The 12,940-nt window shown below is 49.9% G+C and overlaps 1 protein-coding gene across 6 annotated transcripts in view; it reads right to left on the bottom strand.

Moving 5' to 3' along the window:
* DNAAF8 (dynein axonemal assembly factor 8) overlaps window positions 1-12,940 on the bottom strand; it is a 103,585-nt gene that overhangs the window by 19,201 nt on the left and 71,444 nt on the right. For all 6 annotated transcript variants that reach the window (XM_053992513.1, XM_053992510.1, XM_053992514.1 and 3 more), the window contains 4 exons: window positions 8,902-9,097; window positions 5,434-5,528; window positions 4,373-4,493; window positions 1,757-1,974 (listed from right to left, as the gene is read on the bottom strand). In XM_053992513.1, coding sequence (XP_053848488.1) covers window positions 1,757-1,974; window positions 4,373-4,493; window positions 5,434-5,528; window positions 8,902-9,097 — 630 coding nt within the window. The remainder of the gene's footprint in view (window positions 1-1,756; window positions 1,975-4,372; window positions 4,494-5,433; window positions 5,529-8,901; window positions 9,098-12,940) is intronic.

Raw genomic sequence — 12,940 nt, forward strand, 5'->3', positions numbered from 1 at the left:
CCACGTCTGAGCTGTTTGTGATCCCCACAGCCCTCCAGTATTCCTGCTGCCCTCTCTGAGTGGAAACCAGCAGAGTGTCTGGGTGTGTTAGTCCCTACCTCTGCTGGAAGCAGGAACAGCAAGACAGGTAAATATTGAGATATTGTAGCAGAAACACTCATTACATGAAGCAGCCCATCTCCCTCCTAGAGAGGGAGAGCAAAGGCTGTGACATTCACCTTTGGCTCAGCAGTGACAGATCCTTCTGGAAACACATCAGCTCTGCCCAGGGCCATTTATCTCTGACAGGAGGAAGGAGGGATGGCTCTGCTCCCCCAGTGCTGATCTGTCCTTCCTAGAGAGCTGTGCACATTCCCTGTGCAGAGGGATGGATCCTCGGGGGACTCAGGGCACAGGCAGGCAGTGCTTACACTAATTGGCTGCTAGATGTAATTGCTGTTCCACACAGATGTACTTCAAAGGGATGCTGTCAGTTTTAAAAAGCACAACCTGAAAAGATCTTACACACTTCTATTACAGATAACACCCAAGACTTAGAACTGAGGACTGGAAGCCCAAATGTTTGTGTTTTGTGAAGGGCCTGCTGTGGTCTGAGAGCCCTTGGGTGATTGTTGGTTTGCTATTGCCACTGTAATTAATTCCCCCTGTTTACTGTCTGCTGCTGACAGCACTTTCCTGCACATTCCACCTTCCAGCTTTGCCCAGGCAAGGTTCCTGACTGGGTGGGCTTCTCCTACACCAAGAGGAAAACAGTCTGGGCCTGGTTTTCTGTTGCTGTGGAGCAATGTCAGCTCAGCCCAGCAGCACATCCTGTGCCCAAACCCCAGGCTGGGCTGGACCTACTGAGAGCCACAGAATGGCCTGGGTTGGAAGGGACCTCAAAGCCCATCTTGTCCCACCCCCTGCCATGGGCAGGGACACTTTCCACTATCCCAGGTTCCCCATCCAACCTGGCCTGGACACTGCCAGGGAAAGAGCAGTCACAGCTGCTCTGGGCACCCTGTGCCAGGGCCTGCCCACCCTGCCAGGGAACAATTCCTTCCCAATACCCCATCTGACCCTGCCCTCTGGCAGTGGGAAGCCATTCCCTGTGTCCTGTCCCTCCATCCCTTGTAAATGGTCTCTCTCCATCTTTCTTGTAGCTCCTTCACACACTGGAAGGCCACAGGTAGGTCACCCCAAAGCCTTTTCTTCTCCAGGTGAACAATCCCAACTCCCTCAGCCTTTCCTCCCAGCAGAGCTGCTCCATCCCTCTGATCATCCTGGTGCCTCCTCTGCACTGGCTCCAGCAGCTCCAGGTCCTTTCTGTGCTGGGAGCCCCAGAGATGGAGGCAACACTCCAGGTGGGAAGATCTCTGGGTCAGGCTCCAGGGCACAGTCCAAGAAGAAGAAAGGATTTTTAGCATTGTAGAGGAGGATTAATGGAGTGTGATTACAGAGAGAGAAATAGAAACTGTATTTATATGGAGAAACAAGAGAGGAGACAGCAGCAGAGCACACAGAACACAGTGATGGCTGACTGGAATGAAGCATTCAATAAATGACTGGTGGATGGGCCATTCCCATGAGGGCTCCCAGGGATGCAGGACCATCAGGAAGTGTCCCCAGTGCCCACATTACTCACCAGAGGTGCCAGGGCTCAGAGACAGTGTTGCAATAGTGCCACCAAAGCCTCGGGGCAGCACATCAGAGCAAGGCATTACAAAGCTCTTCTTTTGTGCCAAGGAAGCAAAGCCCAGCTCCATCTGTTCCATACCTTTGCTGCAACACTGCCCTTGGCCCTGCTGAGCATCTGGGAGATGCAGAGAGCCTGATGTGAGTCCAGCAGAGCCAGGCGAGCCCCAGTCAGCACAAAGCCTCTGCCCACGAGCTCCTCCAGCAGCGCCACGTACGGGGGGGGCTCCGAGCCCTGCAGGATTATCCCGGGCAGCACCAGGCAGGTGCTCTGGCAGAGCTGCTCCAGCAAAGCCTGATCTGATGGCAAAAGAGCAGAACACTTAGTTGGTCTCTCCTCCCAGCACCTCTGAGCCCTCTCAGTGCCCCTGCCCGGGCACAGGTGCGTCTGTGGCAGCTGGAGGCACCACGGCGTTGGGATGTCCGGGGATGTGCCCAGGGATGTGCCCAGGGATGAGCCCTGGGAGGTGCCCTGGGAGGTGCCCAGGGATGAGCCCTGAGAGGTGCCCTGGGATATGCCCAGGGATGTGCCCAGGGATGAGCCCTGGGAGGTGCCCTGGGAGGTGCCCAGGGATGTGCCCAGGGATGAGCCCTGGGAGATGCCCAGGGATGAGCCCTGGGAGGTGCCCTGGGAGGTGCCCTGGGAGGTACCCAGGGATGGGCCCTGGGATGAGCCCTGGGAGATGCCCAGGGATGAGCCCTGGGAGGTGCCCAGGGATGAGCCCTGGGATGAGCCCTGGGATGAGCCCTGGGAGGTGCCCTGGGATGAGCCCTGGGATGAGCCCTGGGAGGTGCCCTGGGATGAGCCCTGGGATGAGCCCTGGGAGGTGCCCAGGGATGGGCCCTGGGAGGTGCCCAGGGATGAGCCCTGGGATGCCCATCCCGAGCTGCTGCATGCCTTTGTGTCTCTGTCTGGAGATCACAAGACAGCAGGAGTGACCCCATTTCAGGAGTCAGACAAGGACAGCTGCTGGTTTGCTACAGGAGCTACTACTCCATTTTCATTTTTTCCAAGCAGAGAAAGCTGCTAATCCAGCTGCTTTTATAATCCCAAATGTAATTCTGCTCAGCATACGTGAGGCTTAATGTATTTCATATTTTCCTCATGATAAATCCGTCTGTCCATTAGGCAGCAGCTTGGTGATAATTATTTGCTGGAAGGAGCTTTCCTTGTGTGCAAGAGCTTCCTCTAGTGTCCAAGATGAGCCCAGAACGTGAGTGATGTGTCTGCTTTGCTGGAGGCACTTATGAGATCGTGCCTGACAGTTCAGAGATCACGTGGACTTGCTTTTCCAGGGCAGTAACTCTTTGAAATACATTTTCTGAGACACAAACACATCAGGGCTGTACACTGCTTTCCTTTTTACTTTGCTTAGGCATCTTCAAAGCTAAGATATCCTGGTGTAGCAGGAAATTAGGGGCATGTATTTTGAGATTAGCTCCCGACACAGAGCTGTGCAAAGCCTGCAGAATACCTGTGCTCTCTCCACAACAGGCTGCTTTATTATTTTATTTTACAAAATCTCTTCTACAAATCAAGTGATTTGGTCACAGCCAAACTGCCCCTTTCCCATTATGCACTAAGATGATGGGGAAAACACCCTTCCCAAATACCTTGGGACAAATCCTCCTTCGAGACCCCTTGCACAAAAGTGACTTGGTGTTCACCCCAAGAGCAGAGGACTTGATTTACCACCCCCTCCTTGCACTTCTGCATCTGCTGGTATGTGACCAATGCCCCCCCAGAGTCCTGTGTCAGGCAGGGCTGGGCTGTGATTCTGTCACTTTTTTATCCTGCTCCTTTCCCATCCACAGCAATGCTGGGATTAAGGACTGCAGTGATCAGGTGTAGCACAAGAACATTTTCTGAGCTGCCTACATCAGAAGTGTAGCTACAGGAATGGGAAATAATTGTTCTAAACAATTCTGTTCCCCAGGGACCACCACAGGGATGCTTCACCTGGTCCCTGCTTGTTTATAAAGGCTTGGGATCAATCCACAGCATCCCAAGGTGGGAGCATCCCCTCGTGTCAGTGCCATCTCCTGCCCCTGCAGCACAGCTGTGTTTACACATGTCTATCAAGTCAAATCAGCAGGAAAGGCCCTGAGAAGCTGCTGCATCCCAGGAAGTGTCAGCCTGGCTGAGGCTTCAGCTCCCAATCAAAGTCAGCCTGGCCATAGCTGGGAGTCATTTGGAGCTGGCAGCTGCTCAGCAGCAGTGGGAGCTGAATGGGCTCTCAGCTCAGCTCAGGAGAGGCCTCTGGCCACGCTGCCAGCAGCACTCCCTGCACCAGCTGATATTTATCTACTCACAGCACAGAGCAGCTCACACTGCCCAGCTCTGCTGCCTCTCCAGGGGAGGCTCTGAATGCACACAAAGCACCAGGGTTGTGCTGAGACACCTGGGAAGGGTTCAGAGAGGAACATGTGCTGCTCTGACACCAGCTGTGCTGTCAGTGCTTCTTCTGCTGCTGCTGTTAAGGTCAGCCCTTGTGGACAGCTCTGTCTGTAAAGCCCTGAAGTGCTGGCAGGTGAACAGTTAAAGGCTGGACTCCCCTGGAGCTGTTCTCTGCAGCTCAGAGCTGTCTCCCTTCTGAAAGGACATCAATACCCAATCTTGCTGCCACCAGATGGTTTGTCTTGCTGCCCAATTAATCAATAGCAGTCCCAATCTATAAGAGGAGTTACATTTCCTTACCAGGACTGCCTGGCTGCTCAGAGCCCAGGACACTGGGATGCCTTCCTGGGTCATGGGTTAGGGTCTTGTGCTGCTTCCTGATTCCCAGGCTGAGGATGGGGTCGTGTTTCAGGTTTTGGAGCTGCAGGAGAGAAGGCAGGGAGGGAAGGAGAAGCAAGTCATGTGAACACATTACCTAATGAGGAGGGATAACACTCCTCAAGTATTGATTCAGGCAAGCTGTGAAGCTTTTGTTGTTGTGGTGTACTTCTGTAATTGCCAGTCTAGAAAACACCTGCTTGTCTGGAGAGACAAGATCATTTTGCATGCATTCTTCTTTTTAAGGGAGGCTTAATTCAGTGCAATATCTCATCATCCTTTTCAAGGTCCCATATCCAGCCATCATTCTAAAGTCTCCACTCCCAGCTTTTCAAGGCCAGGAGCTCAAACAAAACCTGTGAGAGTCTGACAGCTTTACCCAGTGCCACGCTGGGGTGTAGCAGCTCCCTCTGTCCCTGAATGAACTGGCACAGTCAGGATGCCCTGCACTGAGCTGCACACCCACACGAGTGAAGCCTCTTACAGATGTGGCCATCTCCAGAGCTAATCTCCTGGGAGAACCATCTCAGCTGGATCACCTTTGAGCCACAGCACAGCTCAAACATTTCCATCCCTTGGATGAGCACATCCCAATCATTTTCACATCATCAGCCATCCCATCCCTGAATAATACAAAGCTGGTAAAAAACCAGCTCCTGGGTTAAGTGTGCTCAGCAGTCAGGGTGAGGCTGCTGTCCCTGCTTCCAAGCAGTGTTGATCATTTGGGGGCACAAGCCCTGAGCCCTCCCAGATTCACAGCAGAGCTTGCTGAACAAACAGATCTGCAGCAGCTCTTCCCCACTGAGGCTGCTGGGGTCAGTGCAGAGGGAGGAGCATCCCCAGGACCAGGAGTGCCTGGCAGCTCAGGAAACACACCCAGAGCTGCATTATCTACAGCATAATAGCAGAGAAGGCAGGGATAGCAGGGCCAAAGCCACTGCTCTGGCACAGCAGGATAAGCTCAGGAAGGGGCAGATTCCTACCTCTTGCTCCTGCACTGGCTGACACTGGGCACAGCACAGCCCTTCTGGGAAAAACAGCTTCACATCCCGGACAGCCATTGCATAGGATCTCGAGCCTGAGAGAGAAATACAATGGGAAGAGTCTCTCAGGCCATGAATTAAACATTCTCTAGACTCACACTCATCTTTTGGAGAGATTGATGATGTGCAACTCGCTGCAGTAATTGCTTTAAAGGCCAGCTGTTCTGTACAGTAATAGCAAACATTTCAAACCATTATATTTAGAATAGTTCCATTGCCTCCTTGGTATTTTGATTCTGTCCTACTACCACAGCAGCTTCCTCGTGTAAACAAGACTCCTTCTATTTCCTAACAGTGGAGCTGAGGGAATCATGTTAAGGAGACTGTGAAACCTTTCAATTCCAGCTCTAAATCCTGTTGTTCCCTTGCTTCTGGATCGCACCAGGCTGCCCTTACTGAAGGGGAAGAGCTCCTGGTTAGTAAAACAAATGTACTTAGTAACAATAATGTAGGTCCCAAATGCACTGGCAACTCTGACTGACCAAGGAAAGCAGAATTAGCAAAGGCACTGCTGATGGAAGTACATTTTTCTCTTCACCTCTGGTCAAGAAAGGTAAATTGAGCCTGGAACAGTCACAGAAATGACATGAGGATGACTGGGGAAATGGAGAAGCATCTGAAGAGTTAAACCAGACCTTGGCTTGTTTGACCCAAAGCTGAGAAACAAATCTGATTTCTGATAAACACTTCAGGGTAGGAAAGGTCAGAGGTGTAAAAAGAGCTACTTAAAATAGAGTCCAGATAATGGCACAGGAACAAATGGGCACAAAGTATATGTGGCTATATTTAAGTTTGAAAATGTAAGAAGATTTTTAGCTCTCAAAGCTCTGTGACATCCATCCAGTTGGGGTGGGTGCTTATGGAAGGGAAAACATGATGGGGCTGTCTGTGAGGGAATTAACTGAACTCAGTGACTCGAGAGGTCCCTCCAGGCTTAGCAGCTGAATATTTCCCTATAAAGCAACAGTGTTATAAAGCATTACTCAGAATGTTTGGAGATTTGTGGATGGAAAATATTAGAGAGGGAAAAGCTGTTTCTATTGGAGTTTAGATAGATTGTCAATGTGCTGGCACAGATCCATGCTCCTGGGATACAAATATCCTCTGAAATATGACCACCTTTGAGGCTGCCCATTCAAAAGATCCCACCTGAGAGCACTCAGCCCTGTTGGAGCACCATAATTCCAGGTTTTGTATAGCCAGAGCCCTTAAGGCAGCAGTTTACAATCCTGAGGTTGTGTAAGTCCCAGTGTATGAGCTGGGCTGGATCCTTTCCATACCTCCACACCAAACCTCCTGTACTTCCATCACTGGTGGCACTACAGAGAACACAAATGCTCCCAAATGAGCCTTTTACTCTCACTTTGCTCAAGGTACAAGACAGTGTAGGGTGCACATGTAAGAGCTCTTTGGATGCAAGAAAAAGCACAGTCCAATGACTTCCCAAGCCCAGAGGAGATGGGAGGGTGCAGGTTCACCTCTGCAGCTGAGCCCTACAGGATTAAAGCTGTGTTTCTTGGTTCACCAGTCTCCCTGGAACCCCATTTTCATCTAATTGCATTTCCTTTGTCACTATGGGAGGAAATAGTAGGAGTTTGCTCTGCTTCAGGCATTAATTGAAGTTCTTCCTCAGCTGGAGCAAAACTAGGAAAGCCTAGGATTCCCTCCTAGGAAAGGAGGATGGGCTTGCACAGTCTCCCAGTTACTCACCAAAGCTTCTTCCAGCTTAACTGGAAAAGCTCTGGGAGGTGCAGGGGGTTAGGAACACTCCTTTTCTTATGGCTAGATGGCTCCAGGGCAGAGCAGCTGGGCCAGATCCATCAGAGTTAGCTACAGCTGCATCCCTGCTCCTGGAATGTGTGCAGGGAGGGCTTTGTGGGCCAGCCCTACAGCTGGGTCCTGCACTGGGCACAGAGGGCAGGGCCAGCTCTGGGCTCAGCCCAGATCTCAAGAGCAACTTCAGATCCCAGCCTAGGGGTCTGAAGGGAGTCAGAACATCCAAGGATCTCTCTCCCACAGGGAGCTCTCTGTAACTCCCAACAAAACTGGGATGAGACTCAGCTCCCCTTGCTCATTTTCACAGAGTTATGCTGGGGATGCTCCAGCTGTAGCAAACATCTGAAATTTGGGATGTATATTACCCAGTCTTAGCCATGCCTGAGGAGTTTCAGAGCAATCTGGACACACAATCCATTCATTCATCTCAAGAGCAAGAGAAGCAGGGGCTGACAATGGAAAAGTATTGGCTGGAGAGCCCTGACCACTTTTTTTTTTTTTTTTTTTTTTTTTGGTATAAGTAGATCCTGATCTTCAGTCACTCCCACAGATCCTGTGGGATCTCTCCTGGCTGAGTCTAAGTCCTCAGGTTCTGCAGCAAGGGCTTGGGTCTCTCTCCCAAGCTGTGGCTCCTTCACTCCCTGCCAGTTCTCAGCAGCCCACTTGACATGGATGGAAAGAGGGAGTGACTTCACAGCCCAGATACAATGGAAGAGACAAATAATCCAATGGATCTTGTCAGGAAAGTTCCTCTGGGACTTGAGGGCACACAGTGCCTGCCAGCTCACCTGAGTTTACAGAAATTATTGCTTTATTATTTTTATATTCCTTTAAGTATTAGAGCAAAATCAATGCAACACTGAGGAGAAACACAGGCAGGGAGCTAACCATGCTTAATTCCATGTGAATTTTGGAATGACATCCTTCGCTCCTGGTAGCAATAAGGCTGGGCTCTCCACAGGCTGCTCTCTCCAGGGATACTCCCCATTTCCCCATCCTTTACCCTCCATGCACACAGCCCAGTGCCTCCCTGCTGGCAGAGGTGCTGGGATGGGTCAGCATTCCAAGGATGCTGTTTTGCCTTGTGCCTCTGCCCATGTGCCAGCTGGAAAGAGCCTTTCCAGATGGGAAGCAGCTGAGTTTCCCTGTTTGCCTCAGCAGGTTTGGATCACCTTTCTCCTGCCAGCCATCAGCATTGTGAGATGTTACAGGAACTCAGGGTCCTGGAGCCTTTGTGAAATCTTGGAGTTGGCCAGTGGGTAATGGAGAACATCAGGAAGGGACACACAAGCAGGGAAGACAGATGGGCTCTTGGGAATAATTCCAAAATAACCAAGCTAAAAGTACAAAATGACCAAGCAAGAAGAGATCAAAGGAAATCTGTTCTGATAAAGCCAGAGCTGCGGCTGCTCTGGGAGGAGCCCTGTTGGAATATATCTTCTGGGAGAATATTTCATTGCTTGAGACACACTCAGCTCAGCCACCAAGAACACAGGGAAAGTTTTCTGGGGAATAATGGCCTGCAGTGCCTGCCAAGGCTGGATCTGTAGTGACAGTGCAGGAGGGAACAAACATAACATATTGTCTATTTGTATATCTGAGCCTTTGGACTTTTCTTTTACAAAAACCTACCATAAAATCCATTCTGGACTGTGCTGGTGCCATACTGAGCCCTCCAGAGGCATGGATCCAGGGCTTGGGCCAGCTGAGGATCCTCTGGTCCCAGGAGATCCATCAGCTTCTTCACAGCATTGGGCCTCTGCAGGCACAGCACGAGGGCAGTGCCCGAGGTGAGGTAGGTACAGTGAGCTTCTAGAGCAGCTGGATCCTGAGAAGAAACCAGAGATGAACAGGTTATGAGGAGCTGGTGAGCACTGGGAACATCCCAGCTTTCCTTTGGCTAGGAAGGAAAGTTGTGAGTAAGCAAATCTGCTGTTGCTCCTTGTTTTCTCTCCTCTTTAATACACTGCTGGTGTACTAAAGATTCCAAAATCTAGAGTTCAGACATCAAGCAATGCCCATTTTGTGCCCACTTTGTGCCCATTTGTTCCTGTGCCATTATCTGGACTCTATTTTAAGTAGCTCCTTTTACACCTCTGACCTTTCCTACCCTGAAGTGTTTATCAGAAATCAGATTTGTTTCTCAGCTTTGGGTCGTGTTGGGTCAAACAAGCCAAGGTCTGGTTTAACTCTTCAGATGCTTCTCCATTTCCCCAGTCATCCTCATGTCATTTCTGTGACTGTTCCAGGCTCAATTTACCTTTCTTGACCAGAGGTGAAGAGAAAAATGTACTTCCATCAGCAGTGCCTTTGCTAATTCTGCTTTCCTTGGTCAGTCAGAGTTGCCAGTGCATTTGGGACCTACATTATTGTTACTAAGTACATTTGTTTTACTAACCAGCAGCTCTTCCTGTGACATCCAGCAGGTCACAGGAGGGCTGTTCCTTCAGGGGGACATCTGGATCAGGAAGAAGCACAGGCACAAGCAGGAACACCAAGGTGATAAATACCCTGGGATGAGGAGCCACCTTTTAATTCTTCAGCTGATGTAAAATGATGGATCACAAATACCAGAGCTTTGCTTTTTGAATTCACAAATGGCAGGACCCCCCCACACACACCAGCTTCTCCTGAAGAGTGAACACTAGCTGGGATCAGGAATACAGAACTTAAAAGTAGGAGGGTCAGACCAGGGGCTGTAAGAAATCAGTTTGTTCTCCTGGCCTTGTCTGATGCCCTTTGCTCCACAGCCAATTTCTCCACCTTTGCTTCTTTCCCAAGCACGGTCAGTTCAGCCCATGCCCACCCCTGAGCAGAGCTGTGGAGGTCACAACACCCTGGGGTGGTACATTGAGGAAGGATGAGAGGAAAGGACAAGAAGCAACCACTGCACTGGTGAGGAGAGGCTGCTCTGAGGGCTGGGGACAGACAGACTGACAGCTCTGGGACCTTGGGACAGGCAGCAGGTGGCTGGCAGAGCTCTCTGGCCTTGCTGCCTGCTTTAATCAAGGAAAACCTTGGGAAGCCAAGCCTGCTGCAGGTGTCTGGGCTGGGCACAAGGTCAGGATGCCCACAGCAGCTGCAGCTCTGCCTCCTCCTGCTTCTCCATCTGAATAACAGGGCAGGAGCATCCAGTTCTGCCTCTTCCTGCCCTTCCAGCTGAATAATGTGGCAGGAACATCCAGCTGTGCCTCCTCCCACCCCTCCATCTGAACAAGGTATCAGGAACATCCAGCTGTGCCTCCCTGCACCCCACAGAGCAGCAGCCAGGGCTGGATGTTCTCTCCAGTTTAGAAAACAAGGGCATTTCCAGCTCCCTGCCAGTATCAACCCATGGCTATTTACTTTTCTCCTCAGTTTTTGAGGAAATAAAAACAAGAGGGGAAAAAAAACCACCATTTGATTCAGCTGAATCACGTCATTCACAGAGGTTTTAATTCCTCTATTTTTTAATCTTCTAAAAGCAGCAGAGGATAGCAATTCTCTAGATAAAACATTTCCAAAAGCAAATCCTATCATTTCATTTAAAAATATGGAGATAAAACACTTCAAGGCCTCTCTGCTTTTCTATCACGTGAAACCATTCACTGCCTTTGACCCAAATCTTCCTGCAGTCGCCTGCCTCCTAAATTGCATCTCTGAGAAGTAGGTTATGAACTGACAACCACGGGCTCCAGCCTGATTTTTCCCCCTCTATTTGCAAAGGCAAAATATTTCATGAGAAAATCCCTCTGTGCTTAAATTGGTGAGGTATTTAGGGGTTGGGTGTGGTGTTTGCCAGGGCTCTTGCCCCGTGGGCACAGGGTCACAGCCTGTCACTCAGGGGCTCTCTGGTGACAACAGCTCTGCTTGCAGGAGGATGAAGAATTTCAGCTTGTCACAGTGCACTGAGAAATGGTGACATTCATTCAGTTCTGTATAATACAAAATAATCCCTTCCTGCTTGAAAATTTTTGTTAGTTAAAAAAATGGATTTAATCCCCTTTTCTATGGTTTTTCTCTTTGGGCAATGAAAAACCAGTGATATTTTTCATGACAACTTTCAAAAGGACTGATAAAACATATCAATATTCATCCAGGTTGGAAACAGCTGCAAAGAAAACATTCCGTTTCTGTCAAACAGACCAGAATAAACGAAAGTATTTTGTTCCAGAGCTTCTAACCAGTGATTTTAGATCTAAATAACAAAACTCTTCTGTCGTTCCCCAGCAAATCCATGGGCTTGGGGTTGAAGATGATGTTTCTAATGGTTACTGATGGTGCCAGGGAGCTTCTGGCAGCTCCTCTCACTCCTCACACCACTCCAGACTCCGCCAGTCCAGCGCTGCCTTCACTCCCTCCATTCCCTCCCTGCCTCCACATCCCTGTGCAGCTGTGCTGGGGCTGCCCCTGTGCAGCTGCCTGGAATTCAGGGAGCAGTTTCGTTGAGAGGAGGAAGTTCCAGCTGTGCCCTGGCTCGGGAGGACTAAGGGGATTAAAGAGCAGCGGAATTACCCGGCTGCCTTTCCCAGGGAAGCACAGGGTGGGGCGGGAGGGAGCCCTGGAGTTACTGAGCCCAGTGACCTGATACTGCAGGCAATCACATCAGGTAATCCCCTGTGGCTGCTGAAAGTCTAGTCAGAGAGAGAAAGTCAGATACACTTTCCCAGGCCTTGTCTTGGGGGAGCTTGAGAAAGCTCAGAGAAAGAATTAAAATAATCCTTAATCTTTGCAGCTGGGTGTTTTGAACGTGTTGTTTCTTGTAAGATGTTTACAAGAAGGGTTTTGTTCCTAATTAGCCAATGATGTGAGAGGTGTTGGTGAGGACCAGTCAGGTCCAGCTGTATCATAACTGTCTCTAAAAAGAATGTGGTGTCATTTGCCTTCTGACACCTTGGAGTCCATATGTCACTTTATTCACCTGTCCTCAATACAACAGCGACAATCCCCCAGAGCAAGATCAGGCCCCACTGGAAAAATAAAGCCCAAACTGCCAATCTGCAGAGGGCTGGATCTGCTGGATGAGCACTGAAGGGAGATCCAGCAGAGTCCCCTGGGAACAGGCACTCCTCGCTGGCTGAACACCACCAGGTCATGCTGAAAGCTGGGGAGACATGTCAGCTCTGTTTACCCGACCTTTATTTTCTATAATCATTATTAAAGTGCAGATAAAACATCTTGTTATGGCTCCTGTGACTCGATAACCTCAGCAAAGAGCAGAGCAGGTGTTTTTTCTCATGCTCCAAAGACCACATGCCTCTCTGAGTTCAGAGGGACTATTTCAGTTGGAAAAGCAATCACGGAGCTGAGCTGGTGCTGCCAAGGATATTTGTCAAGTGTATGTAAATAATACATTAGAAAGGAAAAGGAGATGTGAGGTTGTCTTGCTTGCAGTGAATAAACCCAGATTTGCTCTCAAAACACAACAAACCCGCACTTGGGAGTGCTTGGGGGTTCTCTAGACATGGATTTTGGAGCATGCTCCAGGTGAAGTGAGAAAAAGCCCTGGACAGAACTTCTAGAAGGGACAGACACACTGACTCCACCTTCTTCAGCAGGACATTTCATCATGGATCTCATCAATCCATGTATGTATCTCCAAGGGTGTCAGGGGATAGTGCCAGGCTCTTTCCAGCAGTGCCCAGTGACAGGACGAGCAGTAATGGCCAGAAACTAAACCACAAGAAATTCC

This window comes from Vidua macroura, chromosome 16 (assembly GCF_024509145.1).
Source record: "Vidua macroura isolate BioBank_ID:100142 chromosome 16, ASM2450914v1, whole genome shotgun sequence".
NCBI classification, from domain to species: Eukaryota; Metazoa; Chordata; class Aves; order Passeriformes; family Viduidae; genus Vidua; species Vidua macroura.